Source organism: Vigna unguiculata, chromosome 9 (assembly GCF_004118075.2).
Source record: "Vigna unguiculata cultivar IT97K-499-35 chromosome 9, ASM411807v1, whole genome shotgun sequence".
NCBI classification, from domain to species: domain Eukaryota; kingdom Viridiplantae; phylum Streptophyta; class Magnoliopsida; order Fabales; family Fabaceae; genus Vigna; species Vigna unguiculata.
The window spans coordinates 31,054,330-31,081,628 of NC_040287.1; the positions used below are offsets into that span (position 1 = coordinate 31,054,330).

Here is a 27,299-nt window from a genome sequence, read left to right on the forward strand (position 1 = left end):
TTTTTCTTTTTTATTTTAAAGTTTTAATTTCTCGAGTAGCACAACAGAAAGAGAGAGAAAGAAAGAGACAGAGGATGTTGCGTTGCGTTGCGAGCTCACAACACAAAGTCTGAACAGTGTTTCTCCCAATATCGTTTCTTAGGCCATAACCATCACCAAAATCGATGAATGTGTCATATTTTCCTGTTTTACCCTTTTCAACCCTCCTATTTTTTTTTTTTTTTTTTTTTTACATTGAAAACGGGTTTTCTCCCTCCGACTTGTTCACTTTTTGCACTTTAACATATTATTCAAGCATGTATATATTCCACTTCGTATTTTCGGCTTTGCTCGCTCATTCTGCTGCTCCATCGTCTCATCGCAACACAAAGCAGTACTTGGGTGCTATCATTTTTTCGTCTAAACCCTCTAAACTTCCCAAAATACAATCTTATTCTCATCATCAACATACCCCATGTAAGCATATATTTCGTTATTACTTTCTCCTTCTGTTTTCCCTTCAAAAGTTGTCTCCTTCAAACTATTCATCTGCCAATTTCTCTTCTCTTTTAATTCAGTTGTCTTCGTGGGGTTTTAATTTTTAAGGGTTTTGCAATTTCCACATACTTCTTTTGTGGGTTCATTTTGATTTCTGTGTTTTTTTTTTATAAAAAAAAGTTCTCATTTTTGTGATTTCTCGGAAGCGGTTTGCGCTTTACATTCCCAATTGTCGAATGTAATAAGACTAGGTTAAATGGGTGTGGATTGGGATCTATGTTGGATCTCTCGGTATCTGTTGTTTTATTAAATTATTGTCATCGTTGTTGTGTGGTTTAGTGAAATGTTTATTTTGGCTAATATTGGTTTCTGTGCTGCTTTTTTTAATGCGTAGTTCATGATCTGGGTGGCTTCGTCTGGAGAGAGAAAAAAATTGGATTTTGACAAATTCCTTGGGTATAAAATGTTGCTTCTTTGAGGGGGGGTCTCATGGGTTGAATTCAGAGAATCATGGGTAGCTTCACTGAAGACGATGAATGTCGGTTTTTCGATGCTCAAGAGGATGTTTTTTCTATTGCAGATGATGAAGGGGTGTCCAATGCTTTCGATTATGGATTGTGGATTCGGAGTCCAAGGAGTGTTAGAGAGCGTAAGGGCAAGTTTATGAAGAGTATGGGACTGAGTAGCGTGGATTTGACTGCCCTAGAAAGTGAAAATTCAGTAGATGTGGATAGTGTTCTGTGTGAAGAAGGAAAGGATAGAGTTGAATTTACTAGTGGAGCTGTGACCCAAAATTGTGTTGTTGAAGAAGAATTCTGTTCAAGCCGGACATCAATGTCTTGTTTGCATAGGGAGGATTCTTCAGAGGAGCTTGGTTTGGTTGATAACTCGCCGGGTGGAGATGAGAATTTGGAGGGTAATGTGGATCAAGAGATGAGTGATGGAAGAGATCTGGATTCAGATCGATTGGTGGTTATGGCAGAGCCTAAGGATTCAGAGAATGGCTTTAGGGAAACGGATGCCAATGCTTCTGGTGGGAGGACAAGCCAGGTTAGAAAGGGTTGGTTCAGGAGACTGCGGTCAATATCATGCATGGTTAATAGTCACGGGGAAGGTGATTTTGGAAGAGAAGGCCTTGGTGAAATGCCAGGGTGTAGGCTTCCGAAAGTTAAGGTCCGTCAGTCAAAGAAGCCAATGAAGGAACTTTCAGCCCTTTACATGAGTCAAGATATCAAAGCTCATGAAGGTTCAATTTTGACCATGAAGTTCAGTCCTGATGGGCAGTATCTTGCTAGTGGTGGTGAAGATGGGGTTGTGCGCTTGTGGCAAGTGGTTGAGGATGATAGATGTAATGAAGTTGATATTCCAGAAATTGATCCATCTTGCATTTATTTCACCGTGAATAATCTCTCTGAATTGACACCACTATTTATTGATAAAGAAAAAATAAGCAAACTGAAGAGCCTGAAAAAAACATCAGATTCTGCTTGCGTAGTTATTCCTCCTAAGATCTTCCGGTTGTTGGAAAAACCATTGCATGAATTTCATGGGCATAGAGGTGAAGTTTTGGATCTCTCTTGGTCAAACAATAATGTGAGTGAATGACATTAATACGGTTTTTGGTTTTTTTTTTTAATAAACTAAACACCATACACTTAGGTGAGATAAAAGTTTGGAAATTGATTTGGTTTTTCATCTTCTTGAATGCAGTATCTTCTGTCATCTTCAGTTGACAAAACTGTCCGACTATGGCAAGTGAATAATGACCGTTGCTTGAAGGTTTTCTCACACAGTAATTATGGTGTGTCTTTGCTGCATTGCTCTAATTTTTTTCTTCAGGCTTCTTGAGCCGTCACTCTAATTTTTATCATCTTCACAAATTATCTCACAGTATGTTTGTGTTTGATATATTGCAGTGACGTGTATACAATTCAATCCTGTGGATGATAACTATTTCATTAGTGGATCTATAGATGGAAAAGTGCGCATCTGGACAATTGCTGATTGTCACGTTGTTGATTGGATTAGTATCAAAGATATAGTGACTGCAGTATGTTATCGGCCTGATGGGAAGGTAAAATTTTCTTCAAAACAATTTCTTTTTTGTAGAAAAAATTCAAAATGATCTTAAGATGAATGATATTCTTTATATAGGGAGGGATCATTGGCTCCTTGGCTGGCAATTGTCGATTTTACAATGTATCAGGTATCATCTTTTCACATATATCTTAATATTTTGTTTTGCCTAGTTAAACCAGTTCGGTGCCATTTGGTATATTTCCTTATGATTGTAAAGAAGTTAATATTGAAATTGTGTTAATATTGGTATATATCTTAATGTTTGATTTATTGGTACTGCTTTATCAATATTCTGTATGCCTTGAAATGCCAATCAAGTTATCATTGGCATATTACGAGTTTCATTACTTATATATTACAATTACAACCATATGAACTGAAATTTGGCCTTTAACTAATCTGATTATCATTTTTGCTTGATCCAGAGAATCGCTTGCAATTAGATTCCCAAATATGCTTAATTGGTAAAAAGAAGCTTCTTGGCAGAGAGATTACTGGGTTTCAGGTATTTTACTTTTTCTCATGAATTTTTGGTTTTCTATATAAGCTTACTTATTGTGTTGTAAACTAATTACCTGTTATTTGTTTCAGTTTCTTCCACAAGATTCTAACAAAGTTATGGTCTCGTGTGCTGATTCACAAGTCAGAATCTTAGACGGCCTTAATGTGATTGGCAAGTACAAAAGTATGACCTTTTGTCTAACTCCGATATTTATTGAGCAGCATATCTGTACAATTGTCTTGCTTTTAGTTCCTATAAAAAACATGTTTCGTATTAATTTGAATTTTATTTCATTTGTATTCTATTACTAAGATTCTTATGTATTTTTGTTCCAGGCCTTAGCACAGGGAGCCCAATATGTGCATCGTTTACTTCTGATGGGAAACATATTGTATCAGCATGTGAGGACTCTAACGTATACCTATGGAATGTTAGTGAGGAAGAGTCTAATCCTGTGAAAGCTAAGAAGATTACGTCTTGCGAGCGATTTTGCTCAAATGCATCTGTAGCAGTACCTTGGCATGGTTTGAAATCTAAAAATATTGAAAACGAGCATCAGTTGAATTTGTTGGATAAAGGATCATCTCAAGTTTTTCAGCTTAGTCCACCTGCATCCTTCTCTCTGAGCCAAAAGTTTGTTTTGGAGTCTTTTTCAAAGGGGTCTGCAACTTGGCCCGAGGAGAAGCTTCCTGTTTCAAGCTCCAAGGCTAAAACATCACTGATTCACCAATCTGAATACAATTTCTTGAAGTCTTCTTGCAAGAGTACCTCATCTGCTCATGCGTGGGGTATGGTCATTGTCACTGCTGGGTGGGATGGTAGGATAAAATCATTCCACAATTATGGGCTACCTATACCCGTTTGAAGTGAAGTGACTTTTCCTAGGTTGGAAAGTAGAATCAAGATTCAATCATTCCTTTCCTTGGACATATTGTCCTTGGAAAATTCCATGCAGCTCGGAGATTTTATGAACGATGCTAAATTTGGCAGAGTACCAAGGTTGAGGTAAAAACCTTCAGCAGTAATTGCAGTTCCAATGAGTTGTGATGGTTCCCTTTCAGATTTCAGAGGATTCATACTACTCATTGGTTCATGACAAGCGGTGGCACTATTGTGGTTCTAATGGCCAAGTTTTGCTACACAAGAATCTGCTGGCCCCTAAAAGAGATGCAAAGTCATGTGTTGGAAGTTGAGAGGGGGCCTATGAGATATTATTATGATATGTCGTGGGGCTATTATTTTGGTGAGATGAGAGGAGGAGATTGAAGAGGTAGTGGCTGAAGCTCTCACTGTGATGAAAATGCTGGAGTGTTGATGATTTTACTATTGGCAAGACTAACTAAATGAATCTCTTTGTCTGCCAATTTTGGCGCCCATCTCATGGTAGGGCCTGATGTGCCTGAAGATGATAGTTTCAAGTGTGGTGAGGATGTGTGTGGCGGTCATTTCTGTTCGAATAGATGCTTTTAGCTGCCTGTTGCTGCAATCATACAAACAGTACGAACAACCAATCCAATTGCTTTCTGTTTTGTGGCTTCAACTCTACTTGACTGTCACAACTATTATTATTAACAGACATTCTGATTATGGTCTCAATTTCAGACTGACATCATTTTTTTTAGTTACATTACAACTATCTTATTATCCTTTTTAATTTGACACCACAATACTATCTCCATTCTACTGTAGGCAGATTTGTACATTTGTAACCAATGTAAGTAAAATTTTGTGGGCTTGGTGGAAATACAATTAAACACGAGTTCTTTCTATGATGCTTCTTTTTACTTCCCCTTTTGTAGTGTCTTTAGATTTTTGGAAGTGCAAGTTTTGCAATGTTGGTACACATGTTTGGTTTTACGTCTAGGATATGAATCTTAGAAGGTAATGGTTATGATTTTCACATCTTAAATATGATGTCTCAGTTCACAACTAGTTCTCAAACACATTTCTATTGACATTTCAAACATCACAATCGACTTTCAACGTACGCACTTCCAATGTAAAATTTGTGGTTAAAATTACTTCAGATACACATTTCAGTTTTTAAAGTAAACTTTGATGATTGGTTATATAAAAATCTGAATAAATGGACAACTTAGTGATGAAGAAAAGATAAACTTTTTTTCTTGAGAAATACTCACTGCTTCTTCATCAAACCGAAAGGCCAGAATCATGATTGTTAGACTCTAACAATGCCACGATGAAAGGTTAATTAATCATATATACTTTAGTGAAGGGACTTGAGGGGAATAAGTCACAAAAGTTGTAGCCAATAGATTTGAAGCGACTTGATGGTTACTTTGTCCCTTGTCACAGAACAGTTGCACTAACGCGTTGCTTTGTCCTGCGCTCGAATTATAACCCTCTTTTGGTTTTGATTGCTCATTCACATGAGGTCTGTGCTTAATTCAGTTTTGTGCTGCTGTTCTCTTTTGTGGCTCAAGAGTTCGAGCTAGTCTTTATAATCAAATGTGGCTTTCCACTTCCTATTTTGATGTATGAGTGATCATCCTTAGTTTAATGAGTATTGGAACACGTAATGACAACGTGGTGACTACAAAAAACTACACTATTTTCACATTCAACTGTTGAAGGAGATCGATTCATGAACATGCCCACACATTGCCGATGCAATATTGTCTTCCCTGCATATTATAATGCTATTTGATATTTCAAAAGTAAAATACTTTGTTATTGGGAAAATAGAATGTGTGATTGGCACATGGAGGGTATTTATCATTAGTTTAATCTTTTTTATAAATGATTAGTAGGCTTTATTCACTAGTGCTTGAAGGTGGTGTTTGGTTTGTTTTCTGTGTTTTGACACCTTAACTGTCACAAAATTAGGTTCTTTTTTATACCTCTTCTTTACCTTTTGTGTTGCACAAAATAGATAGATACACACCAGATACTTGCAAAAAACCAGCAAGGTCCTGGTGAAGAATATCATGATAGAAAAGGGCAAGTTGCAAAGGGAAAAATCAGTGAGATAGAATCATATAAGCAACAGGATTAAAACCTACTAAAAAATAGGAGCATTACTTGAAAGAATATTTATGTTGTCTTGAAAATAAGATATTGGATGTGAATTAAAAGAAAAAACGGGTTTTGTAATGTTGGAACACTCTGTATGGTCTATAATTGTGCTGAATAATATTTAAAAAGGGAACAGAGGCACCTAAAACATGATATGGTGATTGAAGAAAAAGCGTCTTGATACATTTACAGACTAAAACTTTTGCAGAGAGAAACAAAAGATGATCAATTAATGAAGGTCATTGGAGAAACAGAAAAGCAAAAACAGGCAAGCCTAATCAAATGCACATGGTTTCGAGCATTATGATGGCAGATAATAGACCCAAGAAAGGAATCGAATTAGTGACACAGAGATTGGGGGAAAAAATGAATGTTTATTTTGAGTAGAGCCGTGGGTCGCCCAACCCGGCTCATCACGGGTTGGTCTTTTAGTGGGTCAACCCAATCCGGCTCACTTATTAGTGAGTCAAAAAATTTGAATTCGGTCCAGTCCACCACGAGTTGGTGGGTTAAACGGATTGATTCACTAGCCCGTTTAATTAAAAAAATATAATTTTTTTCTTAAGTTAAAAATTATATTTTGGAATAAAATTTAAATAAACTTGAATACAATCTCAATATAATCCAAAATGATGTTAAACTCCGATACAAACCAAAATAAATAAATAAAAATACAAATTACTATCTAAGATCAAAACATTCTTGTGACTTACCCAATCTTTTATTGAATGCAATACTTTTTTTCAGAAACTAATTATACTTTTTTCCAATAGTTATACTTTTATTAGTTGAAGCTAGGTTTCCATTTGTCAACCCACCAATGTGTTTGGTTAAAAAAACAATCAAACATTGCAAAGTTCAACATAATGTGTGTCACCATGCGGGTTGGTGGGCCAACCCGGCCCACCACGGGTTCAACTCGGATGAGCCAGGTTCTTGGTGAACCGGGTCAAAAATTGACCCGTACTGAAATTTGTAAAAAAATTTCAATCCAATTCGATCCGAATCCGTGGTGGGTCAGATTGGTCCACAGACTCTGATCCACTTTGACGGCTCTAATTTGAGGCAGTTTCAAATTAATGAGTTGGGTAATTGAAAATCCAGTGTGAGGCTTTTTTGTATTTAGGGGTTCTTTTAAATTCAAATTTGTAAAAATGGGTCTGTTGAAATTTTTTTGCAAAATATGGTCAAGTCGTCGGGGTGGAGGACGACATTAAAGGTGAAGTCGTCCTCCACGGTGTCGATTTTTTTTCTTTTCCAAAAAGCGAAACCGTGCTCTCAGAAGCCGGTTTCCATTTACTTTAAAAGTGAAGTCGTCCTTAGGCCTGACGACTTCACTTTTTGTTTTTTTTTTTTTTACATTCAGCTTTATATATATATATATATATATATATATATATATATAAATAATTATATATTATTTTTTTTTAAATATTTATTTACAGTAGAGAAACAAAGTGACATCCTCCTTTACAATTTTTCCGCTAGTTTCTTCCGATTTGGTCAAAACGTTCTCTACTTCTTCGTTTGATTTTACAAATTTAGTATTTTATTAAATGATACCTGATAGTTAGTAGACTAACTAAACCACAAATAAAATAAACCTAAACAAATTAAATATTCAAATATAATTATCAAAGGATTTTTTAATATTTTTTAATTTGTATTATTTTATCTTTTTAATTTTGTATTAAGATTTAACGACTAAGTATTTTAGAATTTTTTAAAACTATTTTTTATATTTTTACTGTAGACAAATATTTAAAAAATAAATAAATAATATATATTTAAAAAAAAACAAACAAAAAGTGAAGTCTTCATGCCCAAAGATGACTTCACTTTTAAAGTGAATGAAAACCGGCTTATCAGAGCACAGTTTCGTTTTTTGGAAAAAAAAAAAGGAAATCGGCATGGTGGAGGACGACTTCACTTGTAATATCGTCCTCCACCGCGACGACTTGACCCTATTTTGCAAAAAAAAATTAACGGACCTACTTTTACAAATTTGAATTTAAAAGAACCCGGAAGTAGAAAATAAAAACCCGTGTGATCATATCATATCTGTATGCTTATTCTTTTGAATTTTTTTAATGTGTGAGTTTAACCTTTTGAAATTAAGCCAACCATGGTAGTAGACAGTGTTACCCACCAAAGAGCATTGGTGCAGAGAATGAAATGCTAAAAGCTGTGTTAATCAATGAGGAAAAGACAAAAAGCATAACTTTGGATTAACTTAGCAGAGAGATATGTTGGATAAAATTATACATACACCCGACAAAGAAACATGTAACAATGGTTTTTCCTCTCCAAGCTCTGCATCATCATTATAGTTAGTTAATTGTTGATTACTTTAATAAAAGCTTTGGGTTTGTTGTGTAGTGCTGTAGAATGTTCAACATTATGTATTTTTGAGAAATATAAGTATGAGTAGTTTTAGAAAAAGTTAAATAACATGTAAAAAAAAGAGATTTATAAACTTTAATGCTGTGTATTGCTAATCAAAATTTTCAAAAGATTAATCATGTTGTATATATATGTTAACAACATTCAAAACCATGTTTAATATATATTTTTCATTATGTTGACTATTGTTGTTGTTAGTGTGGGGGTTTAAATTGATAAAAATGGTAAATGTTTTTTCACATGTTTTATGTGATGAAAGCAGTGGTTTGTGTGTAGTGGCTCGTCATTCTGCAAATGTTTGTTTTCTAGTAATATTTGGGTTGGGTAATTGGTCGTTATCGTGCTTTCATGTCTCACTCTTAATGCATTCTTTGTTTACTTTTTCTAACTGCGTGTGAAAATTATTTTTGATTTTTCATATCGTTCAACTTTTTATTTTTTTTTATGTTGTGTAACAAATTAGGTTTAATTATGACTAAGTCTTCACTTTATTTCCAAAATTCCAATTTAATCCTTATTTTTTTAGAAGTTTCAATTAAGTTTCCAATTTTATTAAAATGTATCACATATGTTCTTTATGTGAAGTTATGGTAAAAGTAGTTAAGTAAACAGTGACTTGAAATGGTGAGGGTAAATTTCTTTGTTAATATTTAAAAAAGTTTCCAACAAAAACAAAAGAAAAATATTTTAAAACAATAAAAATAATTGAACTAATGGATTTATTCTAAGACAGAACTAACTTATCCATATGTAAAATGATTTTATTAATTAATTTATTTGTATTTTAATTTATAAAGATATCTGTTTAATTTTTTCTTCTTGTTTTCCTTTATAAATGATTACAAAATTTTACTCAACTCAATTTTATAGATTTTTGTAAGGCCCATTAAAAATCTTTTAGTTTTTCTGCCCTTGTAAGTGGGTCTAAGGCCAGCCCAACATATATAGTCTTTAGGTCTGCCCTAAACCTAGTATTCCTTACCATTTCAGAAAAGTTGCCGTCCTTGTCTTGAGCCGCAGCCGTCTTTCACTTCTGCTAGGGTTTCGACGTTCTTCAGATTCACGCTTGGCTTGACCATTGTTCTGCTCACTTGCGAATCGGGCTCTAGGAGCTGCTGTGGTCCTTGTTCGTACCCAAAAACCCAACTGTTAGCCTTTTTCCAGGTACGGGAAGTTAGAGCTCTTGTTTTCCAGTAGTTTTAGTCTGTAATGGTGTGGATTCCTGCTTGCATGATTCAATCCTTCGATTTGGTGTATGAGAATGCTTTGTATGCTGGTTTGGCTTGATTTTTCATGGCTGTTGCAGTGAAGAACAGTGGCGAGACCTGTTAATCTCACCCAAGCGAGTCCATCTCGCCTAGGCGAGATGAAACAGGGAAGCTCGCCTAAGTTTTTGCACGAAAGGTCGCCCAGGCGACTCGCTTAACTTTTGAGCGAGCAGGCAACTCGCCCAGGCGAGAGGGATCTCGCTTAAGCGAGATCCCGCATTGCTCTTGCACTTGTTTTTGTGCTCTCGCCTAGGCGAGGGGGAGGCTCGCCTGAGCGAGCATGTCTCGCCTGAGCGAGACCCCTCAGCCTGAGCGAGATGCTGGACGAGACAGTGCTGTGATTTGGATGTTTGATGTTTCCTGAATGATCTGTTTTGGTTGAGTATGATTGTATGATGATTGACCTGTATATAACGGAGCATGAAGTATATTCTTGGGTATGATTCATGAATTGTGGATGAATGGGTTGGTATGAGACTTAGCATGTGAAACGAATGTGAAGTTTGAAATTAAAGGAACATGGTATTAACATGAGATGAGACACTAGACCCATGGGATGGTGAGGATCAGAGGTATGAATTCAATATGCGATGCGTATGAGGAATAAATCTCATGGATGGGTATGGAATTGTAAACATGCTTTTGATGTTCTCCGAATATATTGTTTTATGAATGTTGGTCCGTGTCAGCGTGTAATTCCTTGGGGTCTCTAGGTGAGACCTCCGGGGCTACGCTTCAGTGGTCGGGACGTAATTCCATGGCCTCTGTTAGTGGGTGTCCATGGTGGTGCCCCATCTGTATAACTAGGTAAGGATTCAAGGTAAGGTTGCATCCTGACACTCTGAGGAGCCAGTTAGTCTCACCTAGAGCGGACTGACTCCTGTGGTGAGAGTAGCAGGAGGCCTGAAATCCAGTAAGGGCTAACCTTGTGGTGAGGGAGATTTGATTTATCGTAACACTTGAAACACATAGCTCAGGATCGAGCAGCTCAGGATCGAGCAGAGGTATCCACCACAAGTGCAAGCATCCGCTGAATCCGACCAAGTTATACGTATCCGGATGAGTCGAGTCGAGTCGTAGTGTATTGAATGAAGAGTCATGACATGTTTGGTTGTTATATGGATGTGAGATTATGAAAATATATTTGACTGTATGATGAGTATGTGTTGGCTCTAGCTTACCCGTTTTGTTGCATGGCTGTGTTGTATGCGGTTGTTCTTCTTTGCGATGATCATCAACTTGGTTGATGGGAGCAGATGGGCGAGGTTCTCGTGGTCAGCAAGGGAGCGGTGATTCAGTAGCTTAGCCATCTGGGCTGGAGGCATTTTTATTTACGATTTCTTTAGGGCTACAGCCCCTGTACCATCTTATGATTTCTTACTCTACACTCCTTGTTAGATTGTATCTGTTTTATGTTGGCATCGTGGTGTGCCAGGTTGTAGAGATTGTGTTAAGGACCCCAAGACTACGCTGCTATACTTTATCACGTGACGTTTTCTTTAATTTAGTTTAATAATTAAATGGGACGTTACAATTTTGATATATAATCGTAATTCTAATTGAGTTTATACTAACATACTAAAATGCTAATTGCAAAATTTTAAGCCGATCTTTTGAAATAAAATCAGATTAAATTTTAGAATTAATTAAGATATACTAAAATAGTAAGTGATAGCTTATACAATAATTTTTTAAACCTTATTAAACTTGTATTAATTTGAATATTTCCAAACTTTTTAAATTAGTCTGTACTCTAATTTCATAGTAAACCTTAAATACTTAGAAAACAATATATTTAGGATTTTGGAAAAATAAAACAATGAAAAATCAAAATTACATATGTAAAAGTAGAAAAACTTAATTAGTTAGAAAAACATCGAGGAACAAAATCACGCACAACTCCAACTAAAAAAAAAACCTAAAATAGTTATCATGTCATGATAAAATTTGCCAGTTTTAGTTTTAAAATTAAGCTAACTAATATTGGTAATAAAAAAAATTGCATTTATTTAAGAAATCAGCAGGTGTTGAAATTGTCTTTATTTTCTTTAATATAGTATTAAACATATAATTTAGTGTTTTTGTCCATCAATTATCAATTTTATTCATAACCGTATTATATAGCAATTATTGAATTATTGTATGTGCGAATGTTTTTTGTATGGGCCATTCATCATGTATTTTTTTTAAGTCCTAACAAAGTAATATATTTTAGTTTAATCCATGTAACACATTTATACTTTTGATCTTATTTGTAAGGCAATATTAAAACTGCAAGTAACAGATATCTAATTGATAATATTTTTATGTGTAAATAAGCTTTTATCTATGACGGGTCAATTTCAGAATTTTACACACTATAGGCACTAAATTATATGTTTATTTAACTTTTAAACAGTTTATAATCGAAATCGTTTAGATAAATGGGCTCTAATTATTCAATTGTGATTATTTTTTTTTTACATCAATAAGATTTTATTTAAACTTTACAGTACTTTTCCTTTGTATGTTGATAAAATTGACACAGAACACGCACAACAGAGTGAAAAGAAAAGCATTTAAATTAAATTGTGATATGATATGAACACATATGAAACTGTAGTTAAGTAGGCTCTTACAAATGTTGTCTCCCTAACACCAATCAAGTACATTAGTACCTGTAAAAAAAAATGATATTTGACAAACTTTTCAATTTTTAATGAAGGAATTCAAATTTTTCGATTTTTAATCTTCTTAATTTATTAAATTCACATAAATGAGTATTTTATTTTTATTTTAATTCAAGACTATTTAACTAATTCATTGAAAATACAAAATATCAACATTTTATAAGGTTGGATTATACTAATTTGAGAAAATATAATTAGAGTTCATGCCAATTTCATAAAAAAAAATCCTAAAATCATAATTAGGATTCATACTAATTTGGAGAAACTTAATTTGGGAGAATTATCATAATGAAAGAATCATAAATCTAACATACATAAATCATACTAGGATACTTATTCATGAGATTATGTGAGTATGCATTTTTTGTTCTCTCTTTCTCTAATTTCTTTTTCCTAATCAGTTTTTCTTTTATTTCATACTTTTTTGATAACTTGTTGTAGAAAAGCCTTATAACCAGCTATAGAACCTTAATCTCTTTAATCCAATTATGAATCCATCAAATTAATTTTTATTTTACTTTTTTAAACAATAAAAAGATATATGTAATATATATATATATATATATATATAATTTAATAAAAAATAATATAATAATATAATTTTTAAATATTTAAATAAATATATATATATATATATATATATATATATATATATATAATAATAATAATAAATTAAAAGCTCGAAAGAGCCATGACTCTCCCTTAATTCCAAACAAGTTCCGTCAATTCTCTACTGATTTTTTTTTTTATATTATTCCTATTAATAAAAATATTAGTGTACATGAATGTATTTTAAATATTTTAAAGTAAGAGCAGACTGCAGAAAAAGCCACATTGAATATTGCTAATATAGGATATGTTTGTGATTAAAAACTTGAAAAGTACAGTGGTGTTAAAGTTAACTATGTCTCCCACGGTGACATGCTTTTACACAATTTTATGCTTTTACACCATTTTAATATAAGCTTCGGCCTTTTTACCATTTTTCATTATTTATTTCCTTATTTGGTTTTATCACATTTTATTCGTCTTCTTTTTCTATTTCTTAATAATTTATACAATCGTTTTTTTTAACATTTATTGCTATTTGTATTCCATTCACCGTTTCTTTTCCTTTAACATTTTGGAATTATAGTAACTTAATTTCTGAGTTATTACATACTCGTATTTAAATTTAAAATCTTTTTACCTATTAATTTTACATTATCATGTTTATCTTTTAAAGATATTTCAGATTTATGTATTTTGTTTTCAAGTGTATAAAGGTGATCATGAATTGGAATTTTTAAAATTTAATCTATATATAATCTAAATCCAATAAAACAAATTAGTTCTAAAATTCACATCTATTTTAAATATATAACATTAATTTATATTTTTTCAATCTAATTTAAATTAGATCAAATCCAATTTGTCAAACGTTAAATCCAACATGGGATTGACCTAATCAACTCAATGTAAGATTAGTTTGACATGATCCCAAACACATATAAGTTTGATGCATTGGTTAAACACGCGTCCAAAATGACTTGAACCAACCTTACCCATTTTGTCTTGATCTCATCTAGATCCAAGATGACTTAACAGTAAATTAAAATATCAACCTACATAACTTAATAAAAAACTAAATAAATTAAATATTCAAATATTATTAAATAACATTTTATTATTTAAAAAGATCAAAATGACAACCTACATAATTAGAAGTAGTAAATAACTATAATATAAAATGAAAAAATAGTAAAAAATTAATAAAAACTTATTGTTGGTGGGTTAAAGGTCAATCTACCTTCAACCAGCTCAAACTCGTTCAACTCACAAGTTAAATGAGTCATATTCAATTAGACACATTTAATAAAACTAAATTTCTCAACCTAAATCGGCTCGAATTAGGGTGAGCTATGTTGACTCATGGATTGAGACTCATTTTAACATTTCCAGGGTTGACTCACCTTGACCTAGGCTTAGGTTAACTCAGCTCAACTTGCATCTAGACTTACTTGTTTGACTAGGGTCCAAGTTGACATGACTAAACCAAGGCCCAAGCCAAATCGAACCAGTTAGGGTTGATGCCTACTTGGCTATACCTATAACCAGATTGACTGAGCTTAACATGGATAAGATCGACTTGGCTCGATAAGGGAACAAGACGACTTGAGTCGACGTAGGATAAGATCGACTTGACTCGATCTGGGATAGGACTGACTCTCCTTGACCAAGGATTGGGCCAACTCGACTCAACTTGTTCTCAAGTCGAGTAGCCTTATCCTAAGCTCGAACTAAGTTGCCTTGACCTTGGCTTAGGCTGAGTCACCTTGACCTCAAGGCTTAAGCTTGACCTAAACCTAGGATGACTCAGCTTGATTGAGGCATGGGCTGACTCACCTAAACCTAGGCCTTTATTGACCTACCTTGACATGTGTCTAAGCCAATTCGTCTCGACTTGAGCTTAGTCTAACTCAACTAACTTAGGTTTGGGCTTATTAACTTGGGCCCTGACCAACTTGACTCGACTTAACCTAGGATTGATCCAACAAGGCTTGACTATAGTACAAGTCGACTCCACTTGAGTAGGAACTAGGTTGACTTAGCTCGACCTAGGTCGTAGCCAACTCAGCTTGACCTTGGAGGATTGACTTAGCTCGACATGGGCCTTGGCCAATTTGGCTCAAGATTGGCTTAAGCCAACCTACTCGACATGGGATTGGGCTGACACATTTGAATTGGGTCTAATCTTGATTCGGTGGGGCTAAACTTGGTCTTGATGGGTGAAGTCGAGCTGACTTTAGCCCAACTCGACTAAATATGGGTTGGCCTTGAATCAAATGAACTTGGACCCGTCCCAACTCAATTGAATGTCGATTCACCCCAACTTAACTCAACCGATGCACCAACCGACTTAGTTCAACTTAGATCTAGGTTAACTATAATTTACCTAGGCCTGTATCGATTTAGCTCTACCTAGGTTAGGATAAAATCAATTTGAGATGGACTCAAGTTGAGGTGGCTTAACTTTGACCCAAACTTATTTGACGTGACCTTGCATTAACTCGGCCTAATTCTATCTTGGGTCTAACTCGAAATATAACTTAAAATGACATGCATAAACTTAGGTTTTACATTTTTCAAAATAAAAATAAATGTTCAATCTAAATCTATTTAAAAGAAGTTTTCGCAAACAAATAAAAAAAAAAACTTCCTTGTACATGTTAATGTCATTTGTAATTTGTTAGCGTTTATCTCAACCAAAAATAAATTGGACATTCATGCACATTTGATATACTATTGTTTTCTATCTTCTATGCGGACACAGTTAAGAATATAATAATTACCAAAATCTTAAATGTAAATAAATATCTTTGAAAATAAATAAAAAACTAGGAATTAAATCTTGTAAGAGGAAACAAAGGTGATCGAAAAAGATTAAAATCCCATAAATCATAGATTATTTTTGCAATAAATAAAATAATGAACAGATATTTTCTAAGAGATTTTATTAAACTTACCTTAAAGCCCTGGAAAGGTGAAATGTGGAATTGCTATGAGGTGGAATTTCATAATACAATAGGATTATCGAATTTTACATGAACGTGAGATTTAAAGAAGAAGAGGAGGGTAAAATGTAACGACAAAGCAAACAAGAGAACGATGCATACATACATACATATATATATATATATATATATATATATATATATATATATATATATATATATATATATATATATTACAATTACGGATAAATTGAGATTGGACAAAACCAAAGAAGTGAAACAAAGGTTTTGAGGGTAGATTGAATTACTGTTTGGAGTTGTTAGAGAACGATGTTGTTTGAAGAGGTGGAAGAGGAGGAAGAGGAAAGGGAAGGGAGAGGGAGAAGAGCATCGTCCTTATCGTCGGTGGAGAGATAGATGCAAGAACACCGTACTAGGGAAGTGAAGAACGTCGTCGCCAAGTTCACCTCAAACCACCTCGCCACGGTGTCCCACGCTCCTTCTTCTTCACCCTCCATCTCTCTTCCTCCCTTAACCAACAAGTTTGATTTGTTCAATTGCTTTTGTTAGCCTCTATTATCAGATCACGCAAAAGTAGGACTATCATTTGCACAAAACTTGGTGCAAAGAAAGTAAAAATAAAAATTATATAATGTTATATATATATATATATATATATATATATATATATAATTTAATATTTTAAATAGAAATTCCTTTTGTTGAATTGAAATCAACTTTATTTTTGCTTTATCAATTATAATTTTTTTTTTCAAATTAACTAATATTTTAGCCTATGTAAAACATATGATAAATATTCATTTCATTCAATTATAAAACTAAAATTTCTAATAAATATAGAAAGATGATATACAAATTAAAATAACCATATTTGATGAGAAAATTTGCCAGACTATTTTTTAATTTCAATATTTTTAAGATTTGTACATCAACAATAAAATTATTTTAAGAATCTTTTTAAAAGTTTTATTTCTTTTACTTTATTTTAAATCAAGATTTAATAATTTTAAAATGAATAATTATAAATAATATCTTGATAATAACACTATTTGACCATCATTTAACAATTCTTGAAAAGATAAAATAGTTTTAACAAAATTAAAAAGAGAAAATAAATAGTAATTAATGATACTGTCAAGGAGATGTGGTATAAATATTCTATATGCACCTAAAATATGCGTTATACGTTAACATATTTTCTTATTATAGATTTTAGTTAAAATATAGCATCTATTAGAATTTATTATAAATTTTATTTTAACTATGAAAAACAAAATATTTATCTTATGCATTGCAGCTGGCGCAAGAGTAGCAGTAGTTAATCAATTTACTATTTAATTAAAAAATAATTTGATATGTAACTTATGACAGCCTACATCTAAAGTTTTGAGACAAGGTCCAACAAATGTAGTGTTCAAAATACAATTTCTTTTTTTAATTTTATCTCAATTAGTTAACATGTACAACTATCAAAACTATTTCTTTAAAAGTTTCAATGTCTTTTCTTTATTTTATTTTATACAAAAAGAAAATGTTTCAAAAAAACAAGCAATGATGTAGAGCCACGTGTGATGCCACGTAACATATTTATCCGCGGATAAGCGATGGCGGAGAGGTATGTGGAAGTTCCAAGTTCCAAAACTGAAGTGAAGAGCGAAAAGAAAACAACAATGGCGAACGTTTCAATTCCACTCCCTCGAAACGGTTTCTGCATACCCAATTACGCAACCAAACGCCCATCTTTCACCCCTCCATTCACAATTTCTTGCTCTGGTCTTACTCTTCCTCTCTTATTTTTCTTACATTTTTATATGATTTAAATAATGCTTAGCTTACCAATTTTCTCTACGTGTTGTCTAACAGTTTTGCCTCTTCATCTCCGCATGAAACTTAGATAACTAATTATTTTGTTGGTAAAATGATTACCCGTGTTTTGTAGGAGTAGCTGAATTAGATGGATCTCATCAGAATAAGGGAGGTTTGTTCAGTTTCAATGGAATGAAGGGCGTGGCCTGTGGTATTCTTGCAGCTTGTGCTGTTACTTCTTCTGCATTTCCCGTTCCTGCTGCAACCCAGGTTCAAAATGTGTTTAAATTTTAACAGTTATAGAAAAACTTTAATTTAATTCTACACATTGCATATACGAATCTTATACTTATTTAATTTTTCCTACTTATTTTTATCTATCCCTAAAATATGTCATATCATTTATAGATTGCAAGGTTCTACAGGTTGCCTGATTTGGTTGTAGTAATCATGTAAACTACATATGTAAACAGAAGCTGTTGCAATTGATGTGCTTTGAATTCCTAATTTTAACTTTTAAGCTCCCATTTGCTCTCAGAAGTTAATTTGCCCAATGAGGAAATTTCATGGATGAGTTTTCCTTTTAGGAGGCTCTTGTTTGAAAGGAGAGTGGTAAAGCAGGTTTTTGTGCAATATAGGTACTGAAATTGTTTAGTGCTTATATATTTTCCATGCAGAGACTTCCCCCATTGTCGACTGAACCCAATCGCTGCGAGCGTGCTTTTATTGGCAACACAATTGGTCAGGCAAATGGTGTATACGATAAACCATTAGATCTCCGGCAATGTGATTTCACAAATGAAAAATCAAACCTGAAGGGGAAGTCCCTCTCTGCAGCACTCATGTCAGATGCTAAGTTTGATGGTGCTGATATGTCAGAAGTTATAATGTCTAAGGCTTATGCTGCTGGTGCCAGCTTTAAAGGTAACATTTTTCACTTGTGCAAAATCAATCTAACGTTAGAGATCAAATACAAGTTCTTCAACGTATCTATATTTCTGAAATGTTTACTAAGCTTGAATGGCAGAAGATATAAAACTATTCGTATTATTCATCTTTCACACAACTGTAGACAACGTGCAAGTTGTGATTCATTCTATTTGGCACGTAGACAAAGCAATGAATGATCCAGGGATATTTTACAGGGGTGGACTTCTCAAATGCAGTGTTGGACCGTGTGAACTTCGAGAAAGCTGATCTTGAAGGAGCTGTATTTAGGAACACAGTATTGTCGGGCTCCACCTTTGACGAGGCTAAGCTGGACAAGGCTGTTTTTGAGGACACTATTATTGGTTATATTGATCTCCAGAAACTATGCACAAACAAGTCCATCGGTGATGAAGGGAGAGCTGAACTAGGATGTCGATGAAAAGAACAATAGTATGCTGCTATGCCATTACGTGCCACGGCTATTTTGATGAGGGTAGCCACTGGATTAAGTCTACGCCGAAAGAAAATTGAATTCTTTCTTTTTCTTGCATGATGCTGCATAACTTTGTAGTATTCCTCATGATTTTAACATACAAATCGAAGACCTTGGTATATTTACATGTATTTGGTTTTTTTACTATGTCCAGTTGATTCTAAACAACCTTGTTAACTTCGCAGTTTTCGCCACGACTTTAGATTAGGAAATCTAATCTATAAGCTTTATTTTGTACATTACTGATATCAATTTGGAAGCATGGCTTAGAAGCAAATGACGAGTGTTGTTTAGAAGAACTAAACCGTAAGAAGTATCTGGTGTAGTGGTATCATAGTACCTTCCAAAGGTAAAACTTGTATTAAATTGGTATTATGTCATTCGAATGTTGAGGAATAAGATTGACTAAATCGATGAAAAAATCTTACGTTGTCTCTGTCTTGCACTCCCGGGCACATGATGGGTGTTGTGATCTTCCATCATTTCTCCCAAAGTCGCCAACAACGAGTGGTATATGGATTGACTTAAAGCTAATTTCATACAAGTTTAAGAGATCATTGAGAGATGGCGTGTCTTTTTAAACTAATTTAAGGCATGACATTAGGGATAATTTAAACGGGAAATTTACAAATTTGGTGCAATTTTTGTTGAACATTACCTAAATTGGTAGTGTTTTTAAAAGTTATGGATAAGTCTTGACTGAGTGTTTTATGAACTCGACTTTAATATCAGATTTGACTAAATTCGTGATTGGTATGACAACTTCAGTGATTGAAGAGAAGTATGGAAGATGCGCGACCTTTTTCTTGTGGAACTTTAATTGAAGTCACAGAGAAGCTGCATGAATTTAGTGTCTCGGTGGTTAAGTAAAAAAAAGCACGAGTGATATCTGAGAAGATATATTATGAGAAGAAAGAGTTGGAAATGTTATAAAAACATGAACAAAACTTGATTCATGAAGTGTGTATGATGTAGGTTCATTTTATAGTTTTGCAAATATGGTGTTGTGATCATTAAGAAATCTCCATGAATATTTCCATGAAATATTAAAATAACAAGTTATCTAGTTGTGAATGTTCAATTTTATAAGCTCCAAAATAGAAGAGAATTTATTTAAACCAAGAAACAAAATAACAAGATTGCAAAGGAAACATAAAAACAGAATGGAATTAAGAAGAAGATGAACAAAAGATGGAAAGACATGAAAGGGGAGGGGATGACAAGTGATGACACACCACTTAGAGGGGTCACAAAGCCAATCCAACCCTTAAGATGAATGATGACGCCACCACTTGAGACGTTGCTGAAGGTAAGGCTAGAGAAGCTTCATCCAAAGAAGAACTCCTCCCTAAATGGTCGAATAATGTGTATTATAACTCAAAAGATTCAACCGTATACAAGTCAAGTAGAGCCCCTTAAATTGGTGAGCATGAAAGCCCTCTAAGCAAAGAAAATACAACCTAAGGGTGTCTAAAAAGCTAGCTTCTAGAAACTAGGTTAAAAGGATGACAAATTTGGTGTGGTAAGTGGCTCCTGCATGGTTTGTGCCTATGCATGGTACAAGGGACCACATGGAGGTACATGGTACATGTTGATTTTACTTTATGCTTTCCTCTCTCACCACCTTGATTGGATGTAAGCCCAAGCTCTTCTCCACTCCAATTGGTGTTATTCCACTCCTAATTAGCATAAGCTTAACATATAAAACAAAACAAACAAAGAGTCAACATGTCAATTTAAGTCAAGTCAACCTGAATCAATGACCAAAAAGTCAACCAAAATCAACTTAGGGAACACTTAACATAAGGTAATAGAAAACAAATAATTGGGAGAAGGATTAGAGGTCTCCCTTGTGGTCATGCTCCTTGTCACTCTTCTAGGAAGGTACTTCATAGCTTCATGGTGAGTCATGGACTCATCCTCCCCTTCTTGGAGAGAATTCAACCACGAATTCTTAAAACTTATATCAAAAGGACACATTAAAAGTGTCACTCATGTTATAGTTAGGGGCTAAATCTAACTCTATTACGTGTTTGGAAAGTGTATCAAATCGTACAAGTAATACAATGGACAAGTCCAGATATCATATTCCACATGATTAATGTGGTTTAAATTGATTTGTTACTGATAAAAGATGAGAATACCAAAATATTTGTAGTTTAAAGGAAAATAAATGTAGAATTAAGATGTAAAATATAAACAAAATTTGACACAATGGAAACAAATAACTTGATTGAGAAAAATATAAGATAAAATCTTCATCGGGATTGAATTTCATAATCTAATTTAAAGCAAAAACACCAAATAATATTCTTCTAATTCCTACTCTAACATTCACACCTTATGTAACAAAGCCTAACGTCTTAGCGACAAGTTTAAACTTTAATAAGAATCATAATGTCTTCGACCTTTCCTTATTAAGATTCACGATTATGATCAAAATTTTGATGTTATGAATGACCAATGATGTACTCTAAGCCTAGATGCACAATCAATTAGTTGTCTACTCTAGTATAGGTTCTAATATCGTGTTCAGTAATTAGAAACCCACACATATGCAATTAATAATTATCATGCAATTAAAACAAGAATAGAATACATGAGTGATGGAAAAGAATTATATTGAATAGTGAAGTTCATAGAGAATTAAGAATACATTACACCCAATTCCCGTGAATGAGGAAGTTAGCTACTCCTAGACATACTGAACACAAGACTAATGTTGAAATTGTTGAGTGATCCTTTTGTGTATGTGTGTGAGTTTTATCTTGAGCATGTGGCTCAAGTGGCAGCTCCTCCATTTATCTCATTGGTTCTATTGAGTGACATGGAGATGGGCACAAATTCCATTTGTAATAAGTTTCTTCACTTATCTCACGAGAGAAGGGAGTGGCGTGATGAATAACATGTTAATACATCATACTCCATCCCTAATCCACATAGTTGGCAGAACATGTTAAAGGGGACTAACAAACTAAAAATATCAGTTGTTTCACTAAATCAGTAACAAGTTCTCACCCTAATATCATATACTAATTATGAAATCCTAATATATTTGGAGATGACTCGCATGATTAGTTATAAAAGTGGTTAGATGTCAAACCCTTTTGCACGAATCATATTCCTCCTAACTCATGTGAAAATTATTTAGCTTAATGCATACGTATCATACAAAATAAACTATTTTAGAAAAAAAAAATGAAAAAAAAATCTTATTATTGTTTGGATATTTATGGAGTAGAATAAATGGTTGTTTTCTACATTATTAAAATTTTCATTATATAATAAAAAAAAGTCTAATTTAGAAAAGTTTCTTTTGCATTGCAAAGATGTCTTCATTATTTTGGATTAACCGAATCAACTCGATAATTGATATATACAAATTAGGTTTAATTATGTCTTTGGTCCCTATTTTGGAGTCAAAATCTCAAAATGGTACCCAAAATTTTAAAAGTCTCAAAATGGTCCCCTTTTTTGTTGAAACGTCTCACGTTTGCCCTTGCCGTTAAGTCAACATTGACGCCGTTAGAGGGAGTGCCACGTGTCAGTTCCTCGATTTTTTGAATTTTTTTATTAATTTTTTTTTGAATTTTTTTATTTTTTATTTTTTATTTTGAATTTTTTTAAAAAAATTAAAAAAATTGCCACGTGTCAAGTTGTCATCGTGCCACGTGGCAGTGACAGTGACACGGATCAGTATTACGCCATGTGTCATTTTTTTAGTCTCAATTTGGTCCCTTTATTTTAATTTGTCTCAATTTAGTCCCAATTTTTGTAAAAATTTGCAATTTTGTCCCTCTCCAAATTGAAATCAAATTTAATTTCTGTATAAATGTACACAAATATTTCCATCAAAATTGATATTTCAAGTAAATATTTTTAACCAAATTAAGTTCATTTAATTAATATTTTACATTGAACTTTATTTAAAATGGTTTAAAAGTTGTTAATAGAAAATAATGTTTATAGAAAAAATTCATAAATTACCTAGTTCATGTTACAATAAAACACATATAAATTTAAAATTTTAAAACAATTTTAAGTAAAGTTGAATGTGAAACATAATTTTAACTAAACTTAACTATGTTAAAAATATATAATAAAAATATCAATTTGAATACAAATATCAAATTTAATAAAAATATTTGTATAACATTTATATAAAATTAAATTTTGTTTCAATTTGAAGGGGGACAAAATTGCTAATTTTTACAAAAATTGGGACTAAATTGAGACAAATTAAAATAAAGGGACCAAATTGAGACTAACAAAATGACACGTGGCGTAATACTGACATGTGTCACTGTCACTGCCACGTGGCACGATGACAGCTTGACACGTGGCAATTTTTTGATTTTTTTAAAAAAATTCAAAAAATAAAAAAAAAGAAAAAAATTCAAAAAAAAAATTAATAAAAAAATTCAAAAAATCGAGGAACTGACATGTGGCACTCCCTCTAACGGCGTCAACCTTGACTTAACGGGAAGGGCAAACGTGAGACGTTTCAACAAAAAAGGGGACCATTTTGAGACTTTTAAAATTTTGGGTACCATTTTGAGATTTTGACTCCAAAATGGGGACCAAAGGCATAATTAAACCTACAAATTACATTAATTTAATTTTGTTTTGTCTAATTGGATTAAATACAAACAAAAACCACATAAACTTAAGAATGATTTGTTTGAATATCGTATTTGTGATTTACTCATATATCAAAAATTAAAATAAAATAAACAATGTTAAATATTATTGATATTTTAATTTTTTAGTTTCTTTACCAAATATAATTTACAGTTATTGTTTTTTAATATGAGTATTTATACAAAGGTCATCAACCACTTCAAAATCATATTTAGAACTCAAACTATACACATTGATTGAGATTAATGACCATTTTATTATCGACTTAGTACATAAAAGTGTTTTCAATAATGGGTATATATCTTTACAAGGAAAATAATACTCAGTACATATGTCTTTGTTGTGGCACTTATATATGTTTCACACATTAATAAATAGATAAAGCAAGCTTATCTAAAGACTCTTACATGTTAAGAATGAAGTTGTCTCAAAATGTGAAGTTGTTAGAATAAAAATGGTTAAAACTCGTTTTTTGAAGAATAATATGTGAACATACATGTTTTAAGGCATTAGGCAAAATGTCGTTTGACATTAGACAATAAATCTTCTTTGGAATAAATGAATCATCTATACTTAAATGAAACACAATTTATATAGAGTTAATTGTATTTATGACTGGAATTATATTTAATATAATTTTTTGTAGTGTAACGTTTACGAGAAAAATATATGTTAAGACAACAAATTGTATAAGAATTATAAAAATGTGTGCTGAGAAAAAAAAGGCCTACCCCTATTACATGTAAATTTCTTATGCATAACAAGTCTACTATTATAACAATTTTATCTATTATTGACAAATCAAATATTATACCATGTGAAAAAAAAAAGAAAACTCATTAACAGGAGTGACAATTAGGGTCCGGCTTACCAGCCCGCTGGCCCGCACAAAATATGCGGGACGGACTTAGAAGTTGAACCTACAAGTCTGTCACAGTTCGGCCCGCATAAGCCCATAGCTAGCGTGAGCTGGCCCGCGACCCGCATAAAAAAACTTGCATTTGTATATATTAGTTACTTTTTTTATAGACTCTTGCATTAATATTTCAAATTCTTGTATAACTAGAAAAGACAAGTATTATATATTTTTTAATGTGCTAAAATTTAAAGAATACATTATGTATGTCATAGTATGAATATGAATATGATGAAAATGTTAAATTATCAATTTATCATCCAATTCTTCAAAGTCTTTACTTAATTTTGTGAACTTCTTAAAGTTTCCTAATTTTTAAACATTGAAAATTTTATCATAAGAATTAAAAAAAAAAAGCGGACTAACCCACGTGTCCGCTGGCCAAGTGATGTGTAGGATAGACCAATAACTACAACCCGCATAAATTATAGTGGATGAGACGGACCAGTCCGCGATGAGTGGACTTTATGCGGATCAAATCAACCTGCATTGCCATCCCTAAATTTTAAACCATAGGTAGATTATGACGACGAATTTAAAAATATCCGTCGTTGTAAGTTGCACACATGATAATAATTATAAGTTGAAATATTATTTAATTAGTACCATAATTGCTAACTTATTTAATTAGGATGCACTGTATCGTGTAATTCTCATGTATGGTATAATTTATACTTAAATAGGGGAGTGGAAATTAATAAGCAGCCACTTTCTCCTTTTTTTTTTATTATTTAGTTTGTAACTTTATGGTTGGATCCTGCTTTAGCATGTTATGATTAACTAATTGCAGGATTTTTATTACGTGCTACAATTGATACCACTTTTCTCCCTCTTATAGTATTTATGAATAGGTGCAATTTATGAATCTTAGCCACCCAAAATGTGTTTTCTTAATTAATTTCTTTTTCCTTTGACTTCTATAAGTTTAAATGTACAAAGACAAAATACATAATTATTCCCGGTTATTCAAAATAAAAGACAACTAATGTGTTAACAATGTAACAATTAAAGTGAACAAAGATTTCTAAATATTAATAGCTCATTTTTAGTGAATGATTGATACTATTTATTTCATTAGTTATATTTTGGATACATTTTCTATATACAAAGAAAAAATAAAATAATAAAAAGAAATTAAAATTTTGCATAAGCTAAATTAAGTTTCTCATCAAGGTAGGATACTTAAATTAATTTTAAGTTATAAAAAGCTGAATATATTTTTATTTTTATTTAGCACTTTGAATTTGAGTACTTTTCTTGGTTTTCAAATTACAAATTAGTTGTTTAGTCTCTTAATTTGAAAAAGCATTATTTTTTTGTCTCTTAAATCAAATGTCTTTACAGTCATGATTAACGTGATTAATAGTATTTATGATAATAATGACATATGTTTATGTTAATAATGACATATGTGACTAAATTATACAAAAAATTACGTTTCCTTTGTAATCTCTCAAATTTATATCCAATTTTATTTCAGTTCCTCAAATTGAAAAATTAATTAACACCTATAATTTCTAGTGTAATAATTTGGATTTTTCACTAGGTTTTTTCTCTGTTGATCATCTGATGTACCTTCAAAATTATTAATTTTAAAATTTTAAAATATGTTAAAATTATCTTTAAAGTAACAAAATAATATTTCTAATACTCACTAAAAAAAACGGACTCAATAACGTAGAACTTTCTGTTTTATTAGGCTATTTTATATATAAAAAAAAACTTTTAAAAAGTTGTACTTAACGTCTATATCAATGTTTTTAAGAGAATATTAACACGTTTCTACCAATTTTAGAAATAAAATTACCATAATTTTAAACTTTCAAAGTTTAAATTATTGAATAATGTTTAAAGATAAATTTATTTATGATTGTAATCAGTAAAAAATGAATAAAGCAAAAAGGAAACATTGTATCCATATATTCTAATAATTATTATACACTTTAATCTCAAAATGAAAACTTCTTTCATAACAATGAAATAAAGTATAAGATAAACAAATAATATTGTAATTAAAGTAATAATCACTTTGACCAATTTTATAAGAAAAGGGAGAGTGGGACAAAGACAAAAAAAGAAAATTCAAATACTATTAAAATAATCTTTCTCAATTTAAATATGCGTTGGTTATGTGAATAATTTAAACATTGTCAACTTAAAAATTATAATGAGTTATTTCCCAATTAGAAGTTTAAAAAATAATTTTATTTGACTATATATATATATATTTAGAGGATTAAAATAATTATTTTAAATTTGAGATGCTTAAATGTCAATTTTACATTTGAAAGATAAAAAAAAGACACTTTAAATGCTAGGCTTAAATAAAATTTGGTTCAAACTTTAGGGAGTAAAAAATATTTCAGTAATTATTTTAGAAAAAAGAAGAAGGAGAACTTCCATGTAAATTAAAATTTTACTAAAAGAACAAAGTATTTTGGCTGTAGTGTAGAGTTATTTAACAAAAGCACGCATAACCAAAACATCACTTATTTGGACTAAGAAAATTCGAAATCAAAAGGAACAACAACCTGGTCCATCTTGTTGGGAAAGGCATAATTATT

At 32.2% G+C, this 27,299-nt stretch overlaps 2 protein-coding genes across 5 annotated transcripts; both read left to right on the forward strand.

Moving 5' to 3' along the window:
* The first annotated feature begins 222 nt into the window (after positions 1 to 222).
* Positions 223 to 4,828, forward strand: LOC114163868 (WD repeat-containing protein 44-like). Of its 3 annotated transcripts, XM_028048239.1 has the most exons (9): positions 223 to 456; positions 872 to 933; positions 1,058 to 2,070; positions 2,188 to 2,278; positions 2,394 to 2,551; positions 2,632 to 2,683; positions 2,982 to 3,061; positions 3,148 to 3,241; positions 3,394 to 4,828. In XM_028048239.1, the coding sequence occupies exons 3-9, from the start codon at positions 1,141 to 1,143 to the stop codon at positions 3,921 to 3,923; spliced, it is 1,935 nt and encodes a 644-aa protein (XP_027904040.1). In that variant the 5' UTR covers positions 223 to 456; positions 872 to 933; positions 1,058 to 1,140; the 3' UTR covers positions 3,924 to 4,828. The 3 variants fall into 3 exon arrangements, with proteins under 3 accessions (XP_027904040.1, XP_027904038.1, XP_027904037.1); XM_028048237.1 differs by having other exon boundaries at positions 872 to 2,070; XM_028048236.1 differs by lacking the exon at positions 872 to 933 and having other exon boundaries at positions 264 to 456.
* Positions 4,829 to 17,547: 12,719 nt separating this feature from the next.
* On the forward strand, positions 17,548 to 19,415 carry LOC114162574 (thylakoid lumenal 17.4 kDa protein, chloroplastic). 2 transcript variants are annotated; one of them, XM_028046503.1, is made up of 4 exons: positions 17,548 to 17,722; positions 17,889 to 18,025; positions 18,433 to 18,679; positions 18,901 to 19,415. In XM_028046503.1, exons 1-4 carry the CDS (start codon positions 17,554 to 17,556, stop codon positions 19,122 to 19,124), a joined length of 777 nt encoding a protein of 258 aa, XP_027902304.1. In that variant the 5' UTR covers positions 17,548 to 17,553; the 3' UTR covers positions 19,125 to 19,415. The 2 variants fall into 2 exon arrangements, with proteins under 2 accessions (XP_027902304.1, XP_027902305.1); XM_028046504.1 differs by having other exon boundaries at positions 17,895 to 18,025.
* Positions 19,416 to 27,299: the final 7,884 nt, after the last annotated feature.